The sequence below is a fragment of the Leiobunum rupestre genome, chromosome 5, assembly GCF_980474605.1.
Source record: "Leiobunum rupestre chromosome 5, qqLeiRupe1.1.hap1, whole genome shotgun sequence".
NCBI classification, from domain to species: Eukaryota; Metazoa; Arthropoda; class Arachnida; order Opiliones; family Sclerosomatidae; genus Leiobunum; species Leiobunum rupestre.
The window spans coordinates 8,364,504-8,389,899 of NC_143388.1; the positions used below are offsets into that span (position 1 = coordinate 8,364,504).

Here is a 25,396-nt window from a genome sequence, read left to right on the forward strand (position 1 = left end):
GGGTGGCACCGGTCTGGAGCCATTGAATCCGTCACTCAACGCTTAAGTTGAAACCTAGCCCAATCCCAGACGAACGAACTATAATAAATTTCATAAACCGATTCAACAGGTGGAGGGCCAAGATTTCTTTTCTTTCTTCGTAAGAAAAAGGGGGGGGGGGGGCGGAGAAAGTCAAGATAGAAAAACGATCGTTTTCCTTCTCTCTAAAAACCGAAAGTAGATCACTAAAGAAGTTTCCGAAAAACCCCGCTTGGGGGCACTAGGAAGAAAAACGCCCCGACTAAGGTGAAGAGAGAGAGAGAGAAAAAAAGCGAAGAAAGAGGGGCAGGTATAACGTGGGCCTCTTTGAAATTTCTACCCTTTCTTTCTTACGTAAGAAAGCAGCGAAAAAGCCGTGTCAATCCCCGTATAAAAGGATCCGGCAGTGTCCGCAAGAAATCATTCAATCCTCCCAGCTCAAAGCGTTCGCTTCCGTCGGAACAAAAACCACAGAAACTAATATGGCTTATTTCAAAGCTGTAAGTATCGGACCTTCCGACGAGACTTTGCAATTTTTTGGATAATCCCCTCGCGGTTCTGACCATAGTGATTTTTACGGAGATTTTAAAAGTTTTAATTCTCGACTATCAAAGGTTCTAACTGAACTTCGGGCTAGTTTCTAAAATGATAGACGCTCGGAGAAGCGTTTCGAATTCCCCGTTTTAATACAGTTCAGTTCTATTGAGTCTGAAAGGGTTGTTCGTGGGAGCTAAGCTGCTGCCATCTAGATCTAGTTGATTAAATCTCTTAATTTGTTTTTCAGCTCCTCGTTTTCGGTCTCCTCGCTCTCTCCTTCGCTGAGAAGACAGAGAAAGCCGACGCCAAGGAAGACTTGGAAACTTCCGAAACCTACGGATCCTTGTCCTACGCCGCCGCTCCAGTCGCCTCTTACGGATACGCCGCCGCTCCAGCTGTAGCTCTCAAGGCCGCTCCAGCTACTTACGCTACCACCACCTACGCCCACGCCGCTCCAGCCGTAGCCCTTAAGGCCCCAATCGCCTCCTACGGATACGCCGCTCCAGCTCTTAGCTACGCCGCCGCCCCCGCCGTCGTCAAGGCTCCAGTAGCTTCCTACGGATACGCTGCCGCTCCAGTTGCCGTCGGAGTTGCTAAGGCTCCACTCGCTGTAGGTTACGGTGGTCTCGGATACGGAGCTGGTCTCGGATACGGAGCTGGTCTCGGATATGGAGCTGGTCTTGGTCTCAGGTACGGAGCTGGTCTCGGATCTTACGGTGCTGGTCTCGGTTACGCCACTGCCATCAAGGCTCCAGTCGCCTCTTACGGATACGCCGCTCCAGCTCTTAGCTACGCCGCCGCCCCCACCGTTGTCAAGGCACCAGTAGCTTCCTACGGATACGCCGCTCAAACTGTTGCTGTCAAGGCTCCAGTTGCCTCTTACGGATACGCCGCTCCAGCTCTAAGCTACGCCGCCGCCCCAGCCGTCGTCAGGGCCCCAGTCGCTTCCTACGGATACGCCGCTCCAGCTCTTAGCTACGCCGCTGCTCCAACCATCGTCAAGGCCCCAGTAGCTTCTTACGGATACGCCGCTCCAGCTTTGGCTTCTTACGCCGCTGCCCCAGCCCTCGCCGTCAAGGCTCCAGTAGCTTCTTACGGATACGCCGCTCCAGCTTTGGCTACTTACGCCGCTGCTCCAGTCAAGAGCGGAGTAGCTCTTGGTTACGGAGCTGGTCTCAGTTATGGAGCTGGTCTCGGATACGGAGCCGGTTTGGGTTACGGAATCCACAAGAAATAAATCTTCTATTTAAGAAGGTAAAGAAATCTTGCCAGAAGGCAACTATATTTAAAATAAGATTTAAGAATAGTCGATAAATTTAATTCCAATTACATTTAACAGGTTTTCCAGTAACTAAACTGCCATTAATGTATTCTTCCGCTGTTGCGGAGGGATACAGGAATTAAGCGCCGATGTCTTTCTTCAAACCTTCGGGAGAACTATTTATAATGATCACTCTTCCGCTTAGGCGAAGCAGGATCTTCGGTTGTCTTACATTCCTACTCTTTCTTCCCAAAAATGCCACATCTTTTTTTTATACCACTATCAATGTGTCAATAGGCCATGTTCATCGCTATAAACACATGCAATGTAAAAATTACACTTGTTGTTAATAAAAGAGAATTTTTACGTTTTCTTATTATCGATATATTTTTTAACCTAGAGTCGCGGTTCCTGACATTTTAGTACTGTATGGCGGATTGAACTCCTCAATCATGACATACAGGTGTCTTAGTTGCTCGTTGAATGTTAATAATTTCTGCATATATTAAAAATTAAGGGGAAAATTAAATTTACAAATTTTAGCAATTGATAGACCATGGATCAAGAATCTATCTCTAGAGCCCTCTTTACAACATTGGACGCCTCTGGGCAAAGCAATCCACGGGGCCAATACGGACCAAAAATGCACGCCGGCAGGTATCGCCTCGAGAGTCGTAGGGCCCATTTTTCCTTTCGTAAAAAGGAATCAGGAAAAACCGTAAAATTTTAATTAATTTCGAACAAACTTGGTGTGGCTGCTGTCAATTTATAACAACCTCACAAAGCGATAGTTACCGTCAATAGTCGCGATGGAAGCTAGCAGCGCCGGCGCACAAGTTCGCTAAATGCAATATGGATGTTCGCTTTGTTTACCAATGATGTCACCAAACTATTTGAAAAATTCTACGAATAACGTGACACAAAATCCCGCGACAATTGCAAAAAACACAGAGAAAGTTGAAAAGTGAGCACCCATAATTAATTTATTGGTGTCCCTAGATGGTTCTTTAGTCTATGGAACTTATCTATTTTCAAAGCGCTTCTTGAAACTAGGATCTGTGAGCTTCCCTTCGTGGATGTTCCGGTCTAGTAGAATTTCCCTGGCTGGCCTAAAAACGTTGGCAAATGGTGCTCTAGTGAAACTATATCCACGTATAGTGGGGAAAAACGGAGTGCACCTAGACTAATTCCGCAGATAGTTTTCCATATTCATGCCGCTAGAGCACCATTTGCAAATTGTTTGTGCGATTTAGCTCTAAAATTCTTAAGTTTTTGAAATCCGGCAAAAGGCATTGTCCATGACGTCAGAGTACAGAAGGCTGAATAAGATTATCCCTTCGAGGTAGGAAAAAAGCCATAGCAGGGTATAGGCCACGGATACCATAACTACGGAGCTTAGTGTTCGGAATTGTTTATTCGTTATCCACAAATTTTATTTAAAAAACGTAGATAAAAAGAATATCATTTTAACTTATTTAATTATGTTTTTTACGCAACCAAGCATTTATTTGAATACAAGTGGTATTTATTTAAATAATTGTTTGTTTTATTTAAATAATAGGCTTATTCACTTTCGATTATTTAAACATTTTACAATTTTTATTCAACTATTGGTTATTTAAATATAGCCGAGCTTATTTTATTCATGGATAAAAATTAATCGACTGCCGAGCACTAACGGAGCCGAGTCATAATATACGTTAATTAATCCATGTTCCGATAGATTGTTGATTCATGGTAGCGCATTGGATCGAGTAACTGGTGGTCAGAACGGACAGCACCTTGTTCCCCCTTGAGGCGTCAACTCCAGTTGGCGGGAAGTCTGTTAAATTTTGGCTTTTCGGCACCGTTTTCAATAAATGATTGACAATTTCCTCATTAGGCTAATTGTTATAAGCCTATAAATGGAAAAACTGTTTTTCCAAGAACGGAGAAATTAACAGGAAAATTACGTTTCCGGTACTAAATATCAATATACACGAGATGAAAATCAATCGCTAACAGCGTGTACTAAAAATCAAGATTAAAATTAATGTATTTATGTTTTATTCATTTTTAATCTTTAGACAGTCAAAGCTACAGATTCGCTTTTAATATGTCCCTCAAATATACATCGTAAAATTGAAAAATGTCTTTTACAGTTTATGAAATAATGACCTGAACGATAAGACACGCAAAAGAATCGATGCCCACGACAGCGTTAAAACTGGGTGTTAGAAAATTGCAAGCGTCCGTAATATGAAATTTGGCGTTAATGTGGAACTTAAAAAATTATCAGTTAAGAGCGTCTACCATAAAAGATGTTTTTACTTAATCTTTTAATAGGTGAAACAATAAAGACCAGGGAGGCTGAAAAGATGGTACTCACGTGACTTTGCCTAGAACGGCCAAGCCATCTATCCTAAGAATTACGAACTATTATTCATTTTATTTTGCTAATGGCGGTTTAAATTTTGATCGATTCATCTAAATAGCCGGGAGTATTGGCTTACTCCTGTAATACCAAGCGTCTTGGAGGCAGAGTTTGTGGATGGCCGTGTGAGGACGACCACTAATTACCAAACAGGTGGTTGTCATACTTCCGCCACGGATGTCCCAACCCTATCGCCAAGTAACCCCCCCGTTTGCGTTCCCGTAACACATATCTCGCCCATGATTAATAAAGTGGACGAGCGGATTGAATTGTTACAATACAAAAAAAAAGAAGACCGTCAGCGGTTTAAGTAAACTGCCCTACGTTTCAGAAACCTCATACTAATTTTAGGGCGCTGATTCTAAATTTGAAATCCGTATTTTTCTATCTGGTCTGGGAAAATGCAAAAACGCATTAAAATCGAAAAGTTTCGAAAATACTCCGCAGAAACGTATTAACGACCGTCAGAAATTTACAGAAACGAATTTTGTCGTTATTAACCAATTAGAGTCTTAATTTGGTATAATTTCAACAGTCACAATGGCCGTTACTCAGTATTATTATACCACATAATGCGTTTCTGCCAAGAGTTTTAGCCAAATATAAACGTACAAAACGCAATATGTCCAATTATTCTGAGATTTACTTATTTTTCGCGATAGTCGTTGATCAGTGACGGAGATCCCGTGGGGGCTCTGGGGCTCTAGCCCCCACAGGGAAAAACAAACGAGGGCAGAGCCCCCACAGAAATAAAAGTGAGGAAAAATAGTAATCAGGGAAATATTTATAATCTCATTGCCATAGGTCAATTTGCGACCGAGCTCAGGTATTTTAAATAAATATTGTGAGCATGAGACGAGACCGATAAGTTTTCACGTTAAAACCGAGCCCGAGCTGAGGTATTGTGGAACGCATATTGTAACTAGTGAGCCTGAGCTTGAGCCCCTGTTAAAATGCAAAATAACTTCGAGCTCAAGCTTGAACCCATTTCATGTATCACATTACTTGGAGCTCCAGCCCGAGCCCCTTTTAATAATTAACGTACTAAGAGCTCTACCTTGAGCTCTACATAAAACTTGATAGTTTTCATATCTGAGGTGAGCCCGAGCTCAACTCACGATTACGATTGAGCCCGATCCCGAGATCGATTGGAATACAGCTTTCGTATCTGAGGATGAGCTCGATCTCCTTCCAATTCGCGATATTGTTTAGCCCTAAGCCTACGTTCGAAATTTATTTCGGCAAAAAAAGTGATAAAAGCTAGCCCGGCCTAGCGCCGCCAGGATTCCCGGGCTCAGAGCTTCCTGACCGCCCCCGACTGTCTTCCAGGTGCGCCAGTAATGCCGGAATGGAGCTCGAAAACACTAATTGGGCTATTTGATAAATAAATTGTGCGACGAAACATCGAGCTCGAGCTTGAGCCTTTAGTAGTTTTAAAACATAGTGAGACCGAGCTCGAGGCCACAATTTTATTTGTAAGTAGCTACATTGAGTCCGAGCCCGAGACGGTTTGTAGGTTTTAAATCTACTGAGCTCGAGACCTCACATCGGCGGCGAAATATAGATTGCGAGCTCGAGCCCGAGACCCGAAAAATAATTGGTGAGCCCAGGGTGAGCCCGAGACCATCTATAAGCTCACATACGAATTCAGTGAGGTGAGCTCGAGCCCAGCTCTTGGCGGTGACCTATGCTCCCTGCCTGCTGGCTATTTGGATCAATAGCCCCGCCTCATGTTTCCCACTTTTTAGTTCCACCTTATCAACGTACTTATTAAGGGGAACTTAATGGTGCAAAAATTATTAGCAATTATTTTTAAAGATATACTAATTTTAAAGATGTACGAACCGAACGGTTCGGGGCGTAGAATTCACTCCGGGGCGAAGAGAGCTCGCCGTCGCGCCGTTTTTGCCCTTTCGGAAATCGGCCTTTCTTTATTTGTTGGGAGTGGTAATGGATTGGAACAATAGCCCCGCCACTCCCTTTGCTCCCCTTTCTCGACCCCCCTTAAAGTACTTTTTAAGGAGATTCCAATGGTGCAAAAATTATTCCCCGCAAAGCATTATTTAAAAAGTTAATTAAAAATTGCCCAAAGACTATACATCGGTGCCAAACGGCGCCGCGCACTCACTTCGCTCGAGCGCTGGGGGCGCACGGCGCCACCCCAGCCCCATTCTTGCTAATCAAGCTGTGCCATCTATAACACGACCTAGAGGACAGTACCTAGTATAGTCTCTTGTGGTGCGAATTAAACAAGGAAGGGGGGCGACTGCGAGATTAATCGGTCCCACACGAAGGAGTTTTCCCTCCTCCTGGATGCATATATTAACCCAACCTACGGACATCGTTTCCAGTGAAATCGTACATAGTATCTATCGATTTGAATTTGCCGTAAGAAAAAAACATTTTCGGTTTGGACACTTTTTAAAAATTTAGTAATATCTTGCCGTTAAATGTAATTCGTCATCAGTCCTACCTTATCCAACATGTACAAAAATCTCGTATTTCCCGAGAAAATCTCAAAATATGTCGTATTTTAAGAGGTAAAAATTGCTGGCAAGTAACAACTTTATATTTATCATATCTTTCTAAATAATAAATTGCGGTTAAAACTTTTTGGCTCGATACTAGGTACGCTAGTGCGAACTTACCATTTTCAAGAACGTATATATGTATAAGAACGTTGAACGATCAAATTGGCGCCCGGTGCCTTGATTTAATCGGTTACAGAATAACTCCGTCCAAAAAACCGCACGTGGCGCGCGCTAAAGGTTAAAACCGTTTTAGTTCAAGCGCGCGCTGCACGCGGATTTTAGGGCGGAGTTATTCTGAAACCGATTAAGTCATGGCCCAAGCGACGCCTTTGGTTCAACGTTCTTATACATATATAGGTTCTTGCCATTTTCAAGTCCTATTTTGCGGAAAGAATATTTTGCATACTTTTGCAAAACTAGTGCGAACTTACCATTTTCAAGACCTATTTTGCGGAAAGAATATTTTGCATACTTTTGCAAAACTAGTGCGAACTGGCCATTTTCAAGACCTATTTTGCGGAAAGAATATTTTGCATACTTTTGCAAAACTAGTGCGAACTTACCATTTTCAAGACCTATTTTGCGGAAAGAATATTTTGCATACTTTGGCAAAACTAGTGCGAACTGGCCATTTTCAAGAATAGCGCCCCCTCCTATATATTTGTTTTGATTGTGCTATAATATAGTATTTTTCACAAGGAATCTATTGCCGTTAAAATTATTTTTCGGAAATGAATACTTAAGGAGATATAGTTAATTTAAAATTATATACTTGATGCGTAAGTCTTGGTACTGTCCTCTAGGTCGCGTTATAGATGGCCCATGAAATGTTTTGTATGGGGTTGGGGAGGCGCCACGCGCCCCCAGGGCTCGAGCTAAGTGAGTGCGCGGCGCCGTGAGGCGCCAATACTTCGATTACGAGTCCAGTTTTACTTTTAGTTTACACGTACAAAAATCTAGAAATATGTCGTATTTTCCGTGGTAAAGATTGCTGGCAATTTTACGTTTGTCATATCTTTCTGAATAATAAATTGCGGTTAAAACTTTTTGCATTACTGTAATCCTTTTGTTTTTTAATGTGAAGCATTATTTTTCGGGAATTAGTACTTAAGGAGATATAGTTAATGGGGTTTATATATGCACCCATGATGATTATAAGAACGGGGCTGGGGGGGACGCCGGTCCGGCCCAGGCCCCCACAAAAATGTTTTCCGATCGCCTCCGCTCGTCGTTGTCGTATTTAGATTACGGACTAAAAGAAAGATTTACCTCGAAATGCCATTTTTGGAGATAATGCGTTTCTGAAACGTAGGGCAGTAAATTTTTTCCCTCCATCTTTCCAAGGTTGAACAACGTCGGAACTAGCCTGCTCCTAAAGCCGGTAATTTCTTTTGGAAATGTGACGACAAAACCGGAAATACGAAAAACCGTAGAGTAACTCAATGTTTACTCAAAGGTGAGTTTGATAAGAATTCCTGAACGCAGTCAAGATATGGAATGTAAACGCCCTCTTCGGGAAAGATTTGGTATGTTACGACATCTATTCCTAGCCGAAAATTCATAACGGTGTAGATTTCGAATGTTGATAAAAATCCAAAGCCTTATCAAGGTATAGTTTCTACTCCTTATTTATAGTTTTAAAAGTCGAACCGATTTGCTAGCAGCGGCGGCGATCGGAAAAAATTCTTGTGGAAGGCCTAGGCCATTATTTTTTAATCAAATGTTTATATTCTTAAAGGAAAAGTCCAGGTTGGGTAAAACTTGGGTCTATTCGAAAGATTATGTTTATATATACTAAAAAATGTCAGTCGCAAAATTGTATCTTTTTTTAATGACGAGAAATTAATTTTTAAACGAGCGAAATTTACCGCCAAGCGAGCTGCCATTTTCTTTCGCCTTCCCTCCGCAGACCGCACGCGGAGCAAGCGCGCGCGGGGAACAGAGCGCTGTTAAAGCCTGTTATAGCACGAACAACGCGTGATTAAAGTCCTAAAACGTCACCCCGAAACAAAAAATGGCAGCTCGCTTGGCGGTAAATTTCGCTCGTTTAAAAATTAATTTCTCGTCATTAAAAAAAGATACAATTTTACGACTGTTATTTTTGAGTTTATTTAAACATGATCTTTCAAATAGACCCAAGTTTTACCAAACCTGGACTTTTCCTTTAAAACTTGAGCTCTAAATATTTAATAAAAAAGTGTTCTTTCTAATACTTCAAACGTCAATGAATTCATGGATTAAGGCTAGAAAATTAAGCCTTTCTTGGTCACATGCATTACGAAGGTATTTTAGGCTATCTAGATAATTGGGGAAAACAGGGTACAAGACGACTCGTCTTGTACCCGACGCGATTTTGTGTTTCGACGAATCTATCGAAATCAAATAATGCTTATTTAATTTTAATGTTACCTGCATCTTCAATATCAAAATAACTTCTGTAAAAAGACTGAATTCGGACAGTGGTATTAGAATTTTTTTAGTGATTGCTATTTATCCGCAATTTTATTTATGTGGGGACTATGCCCCGGTGTGGTTTCCCCTGTGGGGGCTCGAGGCCCCACGGGATCGCCGCCACTGTTTGCTAGTACTCAATAGCAGGAAAAAATCTAAGTTACAGAATAAGGATTGTCTCAAATTAAAGGTTTTACGATATGAGAAACATTTCGCCTTTAAACGTGCAAAAGAGTGATCATAAAACTGTAAATCCCCTACGAGTTAGACTCGCCATCACGGTTTTTACTATCAACTTGCTTCTCCCATGTCTCGTGAATTTAACACGTGACACCGAACGTGCTCGAGAGTGGCATATAAAATCAAAGGCTGGTCCCCTAATGTTGTTATAAGGGCCCCAAAAAAATAAATTTTGAGGCCCCACGTACCTGGCCTAACATCCTAAAACTTCCTTCCGACGCCCCTGATTACCAGTTGGCGCTAGTAGACTGAAAAATAGAAATATCTACTTATCTAAAAACCGTGAAAATACAATTATTTTGGTGTTTCATTTTAAGCAGAATTTTTTTGTGTTTTCCTTTTTTTTTTTTAAAGTTTTGGAAGTCATTATTTTAAAATATATCAATAAGTATTTTTTCCCTCTCCGGCTAAATGTGTAAATGGGCACCATCTAGTATAAATAAAAGCGTTAAAACCAAACCTATCAGGGCTTCGCTCTTAATGTTTGTTTCCCTTTTTGCATTTTTTTAGAGAAACAAAATTTAAATTACCTTAATCATTATACTTTCATGGTCTTTAACAACGTACTTAGGTTAGCCAGCGGCTACCATTTTTACAAATAACATTTGAAATCCAATTTATATTAAGATTAATTGAAATTTCGTAATATTTAAGAAAAGAAAGGCCGTTACGAGTTTCAAAATAGTTTATTAAAAGTATTGAATTATACGCGGTTTGTCTCGTGATTATCCCGATTATCTTTCAAAGAAACTTTCTAAGAAAAATTACCTTGACATCCATTTTATAACGAGTGGAAAGGATTTTTGGGATGGACTCCAATTCGCGGTGATCGTAATATAAGCCTACAGCCCTACTTATTGAGAATTAACGCTAAATAAAAAAATTAAGACTGGTTATTGAACAAAACAAAAACCCTGGAAATACCCAAAAAAACATCGACGAATCCGGCCTTTATTACAGGGCAAGAGCATTTGCTCTCTGACCTTCTCCGGCTGGTATATATATTTAAACCCTCATCTCGAGAACCAGTACTACGAATTACTTCTCTTTGTGTTGACGCACTTCTAATCGAGCTTCCCGTTTTGTGGATAATACAGGCAATGGTAGGATATTTATTTTACAATTTTATAAAATTTTAAGTTTCCAAAATACTTCTAGATTAATCGGTTATTTTTCCAAAAGTTTAACATTCCTCGCCCAAATTACCGGAAAAATACATTAAAGTGTGTCGAAAATTCCTTATTTATAGTGGATCCCCTTTTTTCATAGTTCTACCTACAGATATAACAGAAGCTGGGGTAAATGGCGCTATAGTTACCTAAAAAAACCAAGTTATAGCGCGTTTTAGCACACGGTTTTTTTATTATTTCATTTTTAATGATGGTGAATTATTGAAATTTTTTCCGTAACTTTGATAAATATTGAATTTAAAGGGATTTTAAAAATCTGGCTTATGATATTTGCAAAAGCTCGTTTCTAATAAAAAATATTTTAGTGGATTTCCGTGTTGTTGTTGCAATTATAACTGTATAAGTATTGATTTTGGATATGTTTACGCTTCTTTCCCAAAATATTTTGTTCTTCGGGGATTAAGTGTTAAATTACAATTTAATAGTTGATTTTATAAAATAAAAAGTGGTCTTGCCCAACTTGTTAAAATATTGCTCTTACGTCACAAGACCCAGTTTTATTAGTATATTCTATATACGCGCGCTAGAAAAATATTCCTCTGGCGACTGCAGCGCGCGCTCGTAGACTTGTAAAAGTAATAAGAGACTGTGACGTAAGAGCAACATTTAAACAAGAAGGCCACGCTTAATACAACACTCATAGAGAAATGTACTTGAAATCAATAACCATAATTTGTGAGAATAAATATAATTCAAAGGCTCGCTTAAGGTGAAAGTTTCTGATATTTTGTAATCCATTTAGTAAGCGTATGAGATAAAATAGAACGCGAACTATTACAATATTTACTCTATAGATTTCAGATGGAGCCTATTTTTAGCTAACCTTCTCATTATGTTGTTATTGCATTTTGTTATACTCTTCTACTCGTGTTTAGAAATTTTATGCCCAAAAGAAAAGTTCTGTAATTTTTTTTCTAACTGACAAACCGGTTTTAAATTTTGGTATTTTGTAGTGTGCTTAACCTTTTACCTGCTAGGAAAATTTTGTGTTTTTGCTAATATTTTGAGGTTTTCAAAATTTAATCTGAAAAAAAGTCTTTCAAAATTTGCGGTGCGGGGTAAGTGTAACCACACGAAGATATTATTTTACAGCTACGAAAAAAATTAAATAGTAACAGAGTTTAATTAAATAATTAATATTTATATCACTATTTAATTGATATTATATTTGATTCCGTGGTTGTGTAGGATAAAGTGGTACCAATTCTGAAAGAGGGTGCTATTTTTAGTTTAAGAGTAATTTCAAGTAAACGACCAAAAAAATATTTTGATCACACTTACCTCCATTGACCCTACGTGTAAGTATATTGAACGTCTTGTTGATCTTTTGATACGCAAATAAGGCGATATTTGGAAAAGCGTGGCCGTTCCCCTTTAATGGGACGTAAAAAAACACGTAACATAATGTGTCAGTTTTTACTGATTTCCATTTGTTGATAAAACTAAACATTTATGTGTTTTTAGATTAAGTCATTAAGTCGAATAAGTGCTCTTTGCCTCTTTGTCACAGTGAGAGCGTGCAGTGAGTCGTCGGACTGTCGCGAGCAGTTTGGCTTTTTAGTTGCATATTTTTCTCGCTAGAAGCAATAATCATTATTTTGGGTATGATGTAATTTCTACGTCACTACAGACAAACTACCAGTAATTATTTCATCTCTTATATAACAAAATTATAGACCTACAGTTGTATCGTTTGAACACAGAATGGCTCGTGCACTATTATTCTCAGTGGCGTAACTAGGAACTCTGCTCCCCCCCCCCCCCGCGAAAAACGACTCGGGGCCCTTTTAAATAGCACCAATTTTAATCATAAACGTTTGCCCCCCCCCGCGCCGCGGGGTCTGCGGGGGCGCTATTTACGCCACTCACTGATTATTCTAAAAATAATGTGAGAAACGTTTTAAAGATACTTCACTCGACATAATGAGAAAATAAATTTCTTTTAGTAGGTGTCGCCAATATAGTATTTATTCATGCTTCGAGATAATAACTATGTATAGACGACTGTTAGCGTTGCTCCCAAAAAAAAAATCAGCCCGGTATCTTATGGGTTCCCTAAAACTAACGTTTTGAAACACCCACTTTCGTGCCATGGGTAAATTCGACCATGATACCCACGGATCGTCTCGACATAGTCATTATCCCTAAGTATAAAAAAAATAATTATTTACACATATTTTATCTCAAGGTGGTTTAATAATAACTACAATTGTGTGTTTTTATCTACCGTAGAATTCCAAAATAGCGTGCGGAATGTTTGCAATAATCTTGGCAATGCAATTAACCGGAGACATTTCTCCAACGCAAGCGACGAATACGCCATTCATGGCGGTCTTCGATGTTCCACCCGGTTACACGCCACCTCCGATGCCGTACACGTGGGAAAACAGGGTCCGATATGCCGCACAATTTCAAAATAAATCACCTCTTGTCAAGAAACTTTTATCGCGCTTAACTTGAGATTGATAATATCAAATTAAACACACAAACAAAATTGTAAATATTTATTATCCACGGTAATAATATATTAAATTAATGTTAAATTATTTATAAAACGTCAATAAACATTTTAATCGAATGGTTTCTAGGGACTGTTTAAGTTTTTCTTACATTTATCATACGTCATAAGTGTGACAGAAGGCTAGTTTTTTTCTTCAAGAAGCCTTGTAAGGGAATTGACGAAATATCATAATATCTTGTGCTGGTGACTTTGACAAGCCAAATTTGCTACCGTTGCAAGTTAACCCTATTTAATTTGCTTTTTGATTGGTCGAATGCTACAAAGAATTTAATAACTTTATCCTTTACAATTCGTTTTTTATGTTTTGTGCGAAACAAGGTCTAATTCTGGGAACATATTAAAAAGAGTCCCACTGATGAGTGATTATGTTTAAGCTAATAACGCCGTCAAACCTAAACATATACAGGGTGTTACGGATAAGAGTAACGAAACTTTTATTTTGTATTCCATATGGGTCCCTAAGAGTGTAAAATGATTGACGAACGTTTACAAAGATTTCTGGTGTATTACGAATAGTCTCACATCCATCAATTATGCGCTGCCGTAAGTCGTCGACATCTCAGACTTCGGTTTTGTAAACAAAGTCTTTGAGATGTCCCCAAAGATAAAAATCGCATGGGTTCAAATCGGGAGATCGTGCCGGCCTACCCACCTCAAAGGAAAGGTTGCATCAATATGATCTCTTACGACACGGCTGAAATGTTTAGTCGTTAACGGAACGCCTTCCAGTAGCTCTGGTACGGCTCGTTGAAGAAATTCTAGGTAATACTCTCCATTTAGCCTAGGCGGAAAGAAGTAGGGTCCCACTAAATCTTCTCCAACAATGCCACATCAGATGTTGAGACTGAATTTTTCTTGGTGTGATGCGAGAAAAGCTCCGTGAGGGCTTTTTTGGCACTTCTGGTAGTTATTGTGCAAATTGAGAATACCCTCTCGGGAGAAATTGGCCTCATAGCGTGCTAGGATGATACTTGGGAACAGCGGATCGTCCTGTGCACTGTCCACAAACCACTGGCAGAAGTTGATACGGCGAGGATAGTCGGCTTCGTTTAAGGCTTGGACTTTTCGAAGGTGGTAAGGGTGATAACGATGCCCATGTAGAATTATCCACACAATGACATGATTTACGTCCAGCCTGCGGCCTTTCAACTTGACGAGTACTTGTCGAAATTGTCTGTACCTGAAACTTTCCTGACAAACTGTTTTTTAAAGCCGAAAATTTGAATGTACTTTGAAATTGAAGTAATTACCTGTTCTTCTACATCAAGTGGAACATTTCGCACTACCTCTCGCGAGGGTTGAAGTTGGCCAGTTTCTCGTAAGCCCCGGTTCACACTTTCAAATATTCGTCTATTCGGTATTCTTCTATTAGGGAAGGTTTTTTGGTAAAATCTACTGGTTTCATTTCCTCTTCCTTCGGCTCGTCCGTACATCAAGTGCATGTCCACGTATTACGAATTGGTAAAATTTGCCATAACTATCGCAAGTGTGATTACAAAGTGATTAAATTTCCAAATTAACAAGATGTTTTATACCGAAAATTACATCATCACTATGACGTCATTGACGTTCGAAAGTTTTTTACACCTGGGAAATTTAATCACCTTGTAATCACAATTGCGATAGTGGTGGCAAATTTTACGAACACGGAGTACGCGGACATGCACTTGATGTACTGACGAGCAAAAGGAAGAGGAGATGAAGCCCGTAGATTGTACCAAGAAACCTTCCCTAATAGAAGAATAACGAATAGACGAACATTTGAAAGTGTGGAATACTGCAGTTACAGATTTTACCTAAGCCTCATAAAATAAAACAGACCCCATGTATTAAATCGAATAACCATACAAGAGGTTAGTACTAAATAAATTATCTAATAAAAAGGTAAGGCTAGTAAAAAAGGTTGCATAAAATTATTAAGACGGATTAAAAAATAGGCGAATCAACTAAAGTTACTTTGTATGGAACTTAAGTTCAGCGAAATTAATAGCACACTCCTCCAAAAATGAATATATAAAATTTTTAATTATCTATTGCAAACAAGTTAAAAGAAAATACTTTAAAACCAAAATTGTTTAATTTTCAATTCCTACAACCATCTCTTCGGCTTCTTCTCTCAAGGCTTCCGCTTTTTCCAGCACTAACATCTAAAAAGAATACCGGAAATAGATATTCGTTTAACATGGCAAAAGATATTTTTACCTTGGCGGCAGAAACCAATTGATTAGCTATTACTATTGGCAAATGTTCAATTTTGGATGATAATTCTCTGCCCGTTGTTTTGGCAATATCGTTTAAGTTTTTGAATCCAGCAGCTGATAATTGTTTGGCGCGTCCCTAAACATTATTTATATTAAATTAGTTCCAGTGGCAACTTCAAAAATATCATTAAAGGCAAATCACACGAGCCAACATTTTGGCCCAACTTTGTTGGTGTGCGCAGTTTCGGACACGAGTTCGGAAAACAAGTTGTCTTTTCGTACCAACGCCTCACGAAAAGTTGGCAAGATTTGCGTGGTAAGCAACGAAGAAAATATCTTAAGAAAACTACCTCTATTACTTTAAAATAAAAATAATAGTAAATTTTTACCTTTAATTTAAAGTATTTATATTAATATTTAGTTAATGTCATCAAAAGGAGGCGAACAAAAATTAATAATAAAGTTATTAATTCAGGTGCCCGGATTACATTGCGTAGGACGGTGTTGGCAAGCCCTTCATGCCACGCGAGCCAACAGCTCCCTACACTAACTATTACCGTTAACCTCAACAAGTTTTTATTATTAGATTCCAATATTAGAAGTTAAGAGAAAAACCGGCTGTTCTTTAAAACTTGGTCAACATAAGCGTTTGTGTGGCGATCCGTGTTGGCTAACAACGTTTTGCAAAAATATTGGCTAGTGTGATTGGGCCTTTAGTTCAAAAATTGCCTGCTTAACGCAAGGTAGTTCCATCAACGTAATTAATTCTGGCTCGCAACAATAGTAAATCTGTTTTAAGAAGTTTGGCAAGAGTTCGCGAAATGGCCACAGTTCTTTGAGTTCCTACAAATTTAAATATCGGGATTTATATTAAAAGCAAATACACTTCCATTTCTAAAAATTTACCTGGCAAAATCTCAAAATGCAAGAGCCAAAAGCGGCCGTATTCGAGAGTAGGGAACACACTAAACCACGATGAACATTAAATTTCTGTGAAACATGCCATATTGTATTTTGCTTCCATAATTCGTAAATTATCAATGTTACGTAAAATCGATGAGCCACTTTTTTATCAACACCCTACAAAGTATTATACAATTTTGAATTAATCATTTTCATTCTTGATTTTAAAATATACAGGAATATAGGATAGCCGATTTATAGCATTTTTATAGGATAAAAAAAGACAATAGAGGTTCCTGGGACAATGTAAAAAGAGGTGTATGACCTTAGGATAAACTTCATAATCTTACTTGAGATATTCTGCCTGACATTAATTGACTGTCGTATGATTCCGGTATGCCAATAATTTTAGCTGTATGAAGTTCATCGGATGTTAAACGAGAAAACTAAAATGTAAGGAAACCTTTGGTATCATGATAGTTATATCGCATTTTCCATTTGACTGCTCTCGAGAACGCGCCGATCAACATTTTATGTTCTATTTAATCGCTTTAAAGTTTTGCGTGTTCCATTTACCGTTATCAGCGCTCTGAGCTGGCTCGAAACCGAACTGCCGATTTCCACAGATCAATGGAACGCGATCGCTCTCAGAGCAAATGTTTTGTGTGTTTCGACGCACTCAGTGCCCTCAGAGCATTTTTTTCGCGTATTCCTTTTTAATTTCAAAAAAATAAGCGCTCGAATTTTCGAAACATGTTCCATTTTCTCTGTTGATCGGAAAGATCTATTACGTCAGCGACGGATTCGACGATAGTCTCGAGAAGTCAAATGAAGCGATTTCTGTTATTTAAATGTCAATTGCGTATTTAACTCGTAATTGATAGCTTTCAAAGTGATCTATGAACAAAAACGCAAATTCATAATTTTGGTGCTTTTACAATGGAAATAAGATCACTTCTTTAAAACCCATCTTGGCAGCACCGAAAGTATGCAATACATCATAAGAAATAAATGCTTACGACGCTATAGTAGGAGTGAACTTCTAATGGAATCGCGTCAACCATCTCGTAAGGAGTAATGATAAACAGTAAATGCAAATGGGTTATCAAAGACAGCGCTTTTAGGGCAGTTTTCAAATCTTGAAGGATGGTTGTCGTCATATTGATATCAAGTCCACCTGATATACAAAATTATACAAATTAAAACTTTTCCCATGGGACTCAGTGGCGGAAGAACTATCACCCGGGCCCCTAGGCTTCATCTTTATTCGGGCCCCTCTGAGCTTCGTTTTGGCAAACGCTCTCGGGCGACTAGGCTTTAAGCCTACCCAGCCTATTGGTAATCCGCCACTGATTGGACTATATCAAACGAAAAGTGTTTACTTTTATACGTAGCTATTCCCAAACTGGTCGCTTTGAGAATTTTGTCCTCTTTAAGCACTAAATGTTTGCTACTGACCAGTTCCGAAATTGCCCTGTCTACTAGAGCGGGAATGTCTAGAGACGGATTTTGAACAGAGTACAACGTTTGGCTAACTATATATCGAATTTCTTCCTTCGAGCAAGCCAGTTGCAAACCAGCCAAGTTTAAAATGAATATTTTAAGACCATCTCCGTCATTTTCGAACAGCGTGCTACGCGACGTTTCGGTGGATGTTAACAATAATTTTTCCATCAGTTTCGCTTCGTCGGGTTTCACCATCAAATAACTTTCTCCCGATGTATCGAGACCGGCTCGACCAGCTCTACCAACCATTTGCTTGTATTGAATGGCAGAGATAAAATTCATGCCAACGTATGGTGCTCTGATGATGACTCTGGAAAATAATGGCCATTATACACAAAAAATATTGAAAATATTATCAACGAGTTCGTCGTGCAAACATTACAGCTTACAATTTTTATTTAAGAAATCAGTTTTTTTCGATTAAGATTCCTAATTTTGTCGGATGAAGTATTTTTTATCCAATGCAATGAAAAGTCGGTGTTAACACTTTTCAGACGCTGCTTATGAAAACGGGTTTAGGGAATTCGGCAAGCACGTAGATATAGAAAGTCTAAGGGGGGGGGACGGGTTATAACACAACCAGATGAAATCGCGAACGCGAAATTTTTCGTTAGCAATAACGCATATTTAAAGTACTGGCTAGACTCGGGACGGGTGACAATGACATTTCCGCACGTGTATCAAACGAAGTTTTTTAATACATTGGCGAGAAAATGATAATAAAACAAAGAACAAAATTGATATTGTTTTGCAAAATTTAATTTCGTAAGAAAGGAATCGAGTCCCCCTAAACCCCCCCCCCCCACCCTTATATATGTCCTTGGAATTCAGCCCACAATTTTAAATCCTAGGATTTTAATGGTCAAACTATAGGATTTTACAGGACACTTAATTTCATTATACATATGTCTAGGATATAATAGGACTAATATTTATAAATAGAGGATTTTAAGGGCAAATTTGAGCTTAATATACCATAAGTAATATACTAACTCAAGAAATTACAGGAAAATATATAATGGTACTTTAAATATTATTTTATAGGAGTTATAAGACCACTATTTAACTAACTATACTGAAATATCTATGAAAAAATAAAATTTGGATGACTAAATCCGTTTTAATAAGCAACGTCTCTTTTTTAAAAGAGTAGCGAAAGCGAAGTTATTCAATATATTTAACAGGAAATAAATTGAAGTACAAGCGTTCGTAAAACTTTCGGGATAGCCGGGACCGTAATTGGGGGAAGACACCGAAGGGGTAGCTGCGGCAAACCAAAGAGAAAGGACTGATAATTTCTATGTCCGCCTGTAAAACCATCGACATAGCCGGGACCGCAACACTATTCATACCAGGTTAATTAATTTTAATTCCCGATTTTCAGCTGACGAACTCGTGGTGTAAATGTGGATTGAACCTTTTGGCCGGTAGATTAACACCCGCGGCCAATGTGGAAGTGCACGCTAAACAGCACAACGTCCCTTCACTGTAAGCTTCTTCGATTAAACTACGCTCTTCCATGGTAAGACCACTATGATGATACGCGACTCCGTAAGGAATTGTTTGTTTTAAAATGGGGCAAATTTTTCCATTTCCTTCTTCAAGAAGAGTGTTTATTAACACTTTTTTTTTATCTTTTTTGTAAGACTTCAACCCGTCTGGAAAGAGTTTTATCACAAACAGGCCCATATTCTCGCAATGTTTTTTCGTTGGGCAAAACATTAGGCAAGAATTGTAAGGAAGAATTTCAGAGAGTAGTTCAACAATCATATCTGGATCTTTTGCTTTGCTTTCCTGAAATCAAAGTGGAAATTTGAATGGAAATTAAATCATCTAATACTAAAAAAACAGTGGTCGCTCGAATATAAGTTAGGGGTAGGATTGACTGAATATTATACACAAGATTTCAAATTTCTTCCATGTTGTTTACTTCCTACCAGATGGAAATTTATCACACTCCAGCTGTGAAAAATATTTAATCCTCCCCTAAAAAGTTTTAGTTTCATACCCTTACTTTTAGTTTATGATGCACAGTTCGGTCAGGAACAAAATCTACCGATTTCATATGATTATCATATTTTACGTGGAAAATTTCATTCCCTGTTTTAATGAATTCTTTTAATTCAACCTGCAGGAAAACTAGTGTAAATAACTGAAACACAATGGCAATTTTTGTCTTAAGACTTACTGGTCTAAAATCACAAGTGTATAAGTCTGCATTTAGGAATATCTTCAAATCATTTATATTTGTTAGAGTAGCACTCATCCCAATAATATGGACATGCGCTATATAATGATATTTTTTTTTAATTCAGTGGACGAAATGAATTAATATTACTGTAAGAAATTAAAAGAATAATATCGTACGACTGGAACTGAAAATAATTTTAAAAAAAATTAAAAGCAAGTACTACCAGCATGGAGGAAGTCAACCCAAGTATTCCCATTCTCCAGGAGAGGGAACGAAAGATTAAGGTGTACTAAATTATTTTTGGTTTTAAAGATCAAGTTGATTTAAAATAAAGTGGAATTCTCAAAAATGTATCATGTCTAGGTCTTATTTTTACACAGATTATGGTATGTCATCAGTTCATTTCTCCTACTGCGTTCGTAGGTTGCAGAATCCAGTGTAACGATATTTTTCTAATATGACTTACTATAACTCTCTTACGAGCTTTGCACTTGACTTTAGCAATTACAGTTTCAAGAGTTGAGCCTCTACGACCTCCTTCGCATATTAAGTGAATTTCATCAACGACTACTAATCCCAATTCTCCAATTTGGTCATTTTCAAATAAAGAATTTAACAGGAGATTCGCTTTTTCAATGGTGGCAATGAATACTGTATTTCGCTTCAATCTTTTTCTGGGAGGAATTTGACCTTTTCCACCTGCATATTCTTCAACTAAGAAGTCTAAGTTTAAAGCGAAAGTTGCGAGGGATCTAACCTATAAATTTAGGCAATATTTTAGAGACTTAAAAGTAAACGTGCAAAAGATAAATGTAAATAGTGAAACCTTTTCTTGAACAATGCTTATGTATGGAAGAATAAAAATCACATTTTTATGATAAATTAATAGTTCTTTAAACATTAATATTTCTGCTACTAGGGTTTTCCCACCACTAGTTGGTAATGAATATATCAAATTCTTTCTAGCATTAACTGAAGGCAAATTTAGGCATTCCTTTTGCCATTCTTAAATAAGATAACATATTAGATCAAGTACTATTTTCTGTGACTATTTAGGAACTTACCATAAAGTTCCTTGATTCCATGTTCTGATACTATTAAGTCTCTTACACTTGATGGTAAGCCGAAAAAATCTGATTGTGTTACAAAAGGAAACAAACTGTCATGTTGCGTTAATGGGAAATCATCATCAGTTAGAATGGAACAATTTTGCACACTTGAACATGTGCTAGAAATGTCTGGATTTGTATCTTTTGCATTATTTCTCAGACGTGTTTTAATTTGTGAAAAAAATATCTGTTTTCTATTATTGTTTTTAGCATCATTATTCGAGAAATCTGGCACTACATCACTGGTACATTTTGAAAATAGGGATGGTATACCGGAATTGGTACAGGTATTTTCACACAGTTTAGAATATTCATTTAAGGGATTGGTAATTAAGATAGTTTCTGCAATATTTGACATTGCTTTCTTTTCTAAGGATTCCCAATCAGCATCGAAAACACAGAAACTGTCATTTAGGCCTGGAGTATCCAAACTGTTTCTTGATTTTATATTTTGCATATCCTTTTCTCTTTCAAATTTATCATTATACATTGCTGTTGCGACTTAGATTTACTTCTTTTTAAATATTACCAAGTTTTACCTAAAAGACGACGTATTTCTGCATTAGCATGTTTCGTTTTTGAACAGTCGACTATTTGAATGAAACCAAAATTACCAAATTCAAATCCGAGTACGTTTTTTTTTCTCAGCGCACCTAGTGGTCGCAGAAATAATTTTTTTCATGGGCTGCGTTCAGTACGTCTAATAGCGTTTTCCATTGGCCTGGTCCGAGCGATCGCGGACTGCTCGTAATTTTTTTTCGTTTTCCATTGGGTACATCACCCGTTTGGATGAAAGACTACATTCGTTTCAAAAACTAATTAAAGAAATTCTAATATTGTTAAACTTAAAAAAAAGACGTGTTATGATTCACTGTTTTTTATTTGGTTTTAAAACGTTTTAATGTCTACTAAAACAAAACACCTAATGTTCTTATCTTATCTCATAGGAACGTTTCCTTATTTTATTTTATATGATTATTAAGGCAGTTGATTAAAGATCACCAGCTTGTTAACATGTTTCCATTTTGCTTCTTTTGAGTACGTACATAAGTTACGAGATATAACAGTAGCCATCGTTGATAAACGGAATCGTGACGTCACAGCACACGGGAAGGCTAGCTGCTGACTACACAGCAGACGATATTTTAAAAAAATTACAACAATCGTAAAAAAGCGTTCAGGATAGGATAAAAAGTCTAAACGCCGGGAGTAGTGGCGTACTCCTGTAATCCCAAGCGTCTGGGAGGCAGTTTGTGGATGGCCGTGTGAGGAAGACCACCAATCCCCCAACGGGTGGTCAGAATACTTCCACCACGGGTGTCCCCACCCCTGTTACCACGTATATCCCCCCGTTGGCGTGGCCGTTACACATAATTATATCGCCCTGATCATAGACTAAGAAAGGTTTCTTAGTCTATGCCCTGATTAATCAGGTGGACGAGCGGACTGAGTTGTCCCACACGTTACAATCCCGAATAAAAAAAAATAAAAAGTCTCAACGGAATTAAAGCAAACGTAAAACGGTATAAGACCGTTAAGCGTGTGGGACAGTTCAGTCAGAGAGTGTAAAGTCGCTTCGCTACAGAGAGGCGCCTCTCTTTAAAAAATCCGTGGTACGATTTTATTCGCTGAGAATGTCCACAATTCCCGGGCGTTTGATGGCGCTAGTAGTATCTCCGGCACGCGCTAGATTAGAGTTTGAGAAGACGCAAAACAGGAAGAGTGTTTTTGGTATTTTTGCGAGTTTAATTTTTTTTGAAATGTCTTGTTCGGCTAAAAATTGTAAATCGAATAAAAAGGTAACCACGCGTCAGTCTTTTTTTTTTCAAGTTTCCAAGGGATAAAGACCGGTGAATACGCGTTTTAATTTACTAAGCCTATTCTAATACATTAACATTTCTTAAAACTTAACATTTTGCAGCCACCTGCAAAATGTTAACAGTGAAAACCTCCAAAATAAAACTACAGATTACTTACACTTTAACCACGTATTTTGCGGTCTTCATTTCACTGACGATTGTTTTATGAATATCAAAACCCAAAACAGGCTTACACCATTAGCTACACCTATTTTTTTTTTGGGAAATTCCAATGAAACCACGGTTTTCCCTAGGTAAACTGAAGGCAAAAACATATCCCGCCATGGTCTCTTACTGCCTAATGTTCATTTATAATTAATTCAAATAGTAGCAAATGAAAATGCACCTGAAGATCATGTTACAACTACAATCTGGTGTAAGGTAAACGCAGCACTACAAATGCCAAATTATGCCCTCAAAAATCAATTCAACGAAGAAAATGATAATTTATATAAAATATTCACAATGATGAACACTAGCTTTAAATGAAATTTTTTTTACAGTGGATAAAGTCAATTCCTATGAATTTAAACCCAGAACTATCTATTCAATTCTATTCCATTTAAATATATTTGTACTGAACATAATTATAGCCATTCAACTAAACATTTTGACAATAATGAAAACAATAACATTGAAGGTTTCGTAGACTTCGGTCCATATGGAAGGTCAAAATAGTACGCAAATCAGGCCCTAGTGTACATGGTGAATGACATAAAACTGAAATTCAAACCACCAATTGGTTACTTCCTCACAAAAGATACTTGTCCCGAACAGACTTTGAAGATATTGCTTCATGATTGCGTAACTCACCTAAAACGTATTGGCCTTATTGTCAAAGCTGTAGTCTGTGACCAAGGAACAGGCAATCAAAATTTGTTCAAAAGTATGGGGATATCAGTGGAAAAGCCATTCATTGAAATTGATCCTCCACATCTCTTGAAAAGTGTGAGGAACAATTTCAAACGGTATCCCATAATAGTGGAAGGCAATCGAGTTTCTTGGGCAGTCCTAGAACATTTTTTCAAAATAGACTAAGAAATTGGTAAGTTTCAAAGCACACATAAGCTGAAACGTAAACATATCAAGTTACCAGCATTTTCTAACATGAAAGTCAGTTTAGCTGCCCAAATTTGCAGTCAAAGTGTTTCTAATTCAAATGGCCTGTTCACTGGGATTAGGAGAGTTAACAATTGAAAGCACATACACAGCAGAGTTCCTCTTACACATGAACGGCCTTTTTGATTGCTGCAATAGCAGGACATTAAACAATGAAACACACTGTAAGAGAGCAATGACTGATCAATACATCCACATACCAATGCTGAAAGAAAAATTGGAAAGGTTTAATATATGGTAGCTTCAGAACTGTATAAGGACAATTCACTGACGATATTTAGAAATTTTCAAAGCCATTGAAAGTCCAAACCTTCTAAAAGAAAATGTTCTTAATTATATTTCAGAATATTTAATTCACCGCTGCTATTCAAAACACCAATGTTCTACCATGGTTTTGGTATATTTAATTAAGACTTGGCCAGCCCATAAAATATTCCACTTTAGATTCCACGAATTTCTTTTGATATATTAAAAAAGTATAGTTGTTAATATTGAAATGAAATAGGGAGGGATTTTTCTTGTACTTACTTTTTATATTTCTTACGAAATCAACTGTTTTACTTAAATAGTTAAAATAATTCAACATCACAGCTGACTGAGCTGAATTCAACTTTAACCTACTGAGAGCAAAATTTATTTTTCTTTGATAAGCAATTTTACAGTGCCATCGTGTGTCCGGGAATTCCAAACACTGTCGTCTGCTTCTTCAACGCTCTCATGGGGAAAAAACGTACCACGAAATTTTAACATTACGGGGATAGGAAGAGGCGCCTCTCTGTAGCGAAGCGACTTTACACTCTCTGGTTCAGTCCTCTCGTCCATCTGATTAATCAGGGCGAGATCTAGGCTACGTTCAGCAGCAGTCAACGGGAAAAAACCCGATGGATTTGATATTTTCCACCGATGAGCTTTTTCGTCATAATGACGTCGTAAGTTGCTGAACGCTTTTATTCAGTCATCGGTGTTTTTTAAAATGGCGTAGCTTTTATAGTAGTTTTACGTGAGTAATGACGTCAGTCATCGGAAAAACCGACTCTTCCAGCCGATGACTTCGGTGAGTAACCGATGAGCATCGTGACGTCAAAACCGGAAACTCGAAAAAGCGTACTGTAGGAAACCAAGGTCACCGATTAGTAATCGGTGAGTCCGATGAGCTCTGCTGAACGTACCCATGTGTAACGGCCACGCCAACGGGGGGATACGTGGGGACACCCGTGGCGGAAGTATTTCAACCACCCGTTGGGGGATTGGTGGTAGAGGCTTGCGCCGCCGCTAAACGCTGCCGCCGCCGTAAATTTTGAACGCGCCGATCACGCCGCCGCCGATTGTTATAAAATCGGCGCAAG

The 25,396-nt window shown here is 38.2% G+C and overlaps 2 protein-coding genes and 1 long non-coding RNA gene across 5 annotated transcripts; 1 reads left to right on the top strand and 2 right to left on the bottom strand.

Annotated features, from left to right (window-relative positions):
• Nucleotides 1-446: 446 nt before the first annotated feature.
• LOC149943475 (uncharacterized) lies at nucleotides 447-2,186 on the top strand. Its single transcript, XM_090175011.1, has 3 exons — nucleotides 447-518; nucleotides 803-1,809; nucleotides 1,895-2,186. Exons 1-2 carry the CDS (start codon nucleotides 501-503, stop codon nucleotides 1,790-1,792), a joined length of 1,008 nt encoding a protein of 335 aa, XP_090031137.1. The 5' UTR covers nucleotides 447-500; the 3' UTR covers nucleotides 1,793-1,809; nucleotides 1,895-2,186.
• A 12,982-nt stretch (nucleotides 2,187-15,168) lies between these two features.
• On the bottom strand, nucleotides 15,169-21,655 carry mus301 (mutagen-sensitive 301). The gene is made up of 13 exons (XM_090175336.1): nucleotides 21,028-21,655; nucleotides 20,790-20,968; nucleotides 20,444-20,720; nucleotides 19,961-20,058; nucleotides 19,787-19,900; nucleotides 19,190-19,566; nucleotides 17,649-18,082; nucleotides 17,286-17,443; nucleotides 16,617-16,712; nucleotides 16,270-16,443; nucleotides 16,093-16,206; nucleotides 15,365-15,499; nucleotides 15,169-15,309 (listed from the first exon to the last, which is right to left on the bottom strand). Exons 1-13 carry the CDS (start codon nucleotides 21,560-21,562, stop codon nucleotides 15,238-15,240), a joined length of 2,763 nt encoding a protein of 920 aa, XP_090031462.1. The 5' UTR covers nucleotides 21,563-21,655; the 3' UTR covers nucleotides 15,169-15,237.
• A 1,374-nt stretch (nucleotides 21,656-23,029) lies between these two features.
• On the bottom strand, nucleotides 23,030-24,844 carry LOC149943477 (uncharacterized). Of its 3 annotated transcripts, XR_016480912.1 has the most exons (6): nucleotides 24,579-24,844; nucleotides 24,438-24,507; nucleotides 24,251-24,363; nucleotides 24,025-24,179; nucleotides 23,745-23,942; nucleotides 23,030-23,651 (listed from the first exon to the last, which is right to left on the bottom strand). It is a non-coding gene; the product is annotated as an uncharacterized LOC149943477 (long non-coding RNA). The 3 variants fall into 3 exon arrangements; XR_016480911.1 differs by having other exon boundaries at nucleotides 23,030-23,942; XR_016480913.1 differs by having other exon boundaries at nucleotides 23,030-23,965.
• Nucleotides 24,845-25,396: the final 552 nt, after the last annotated feature.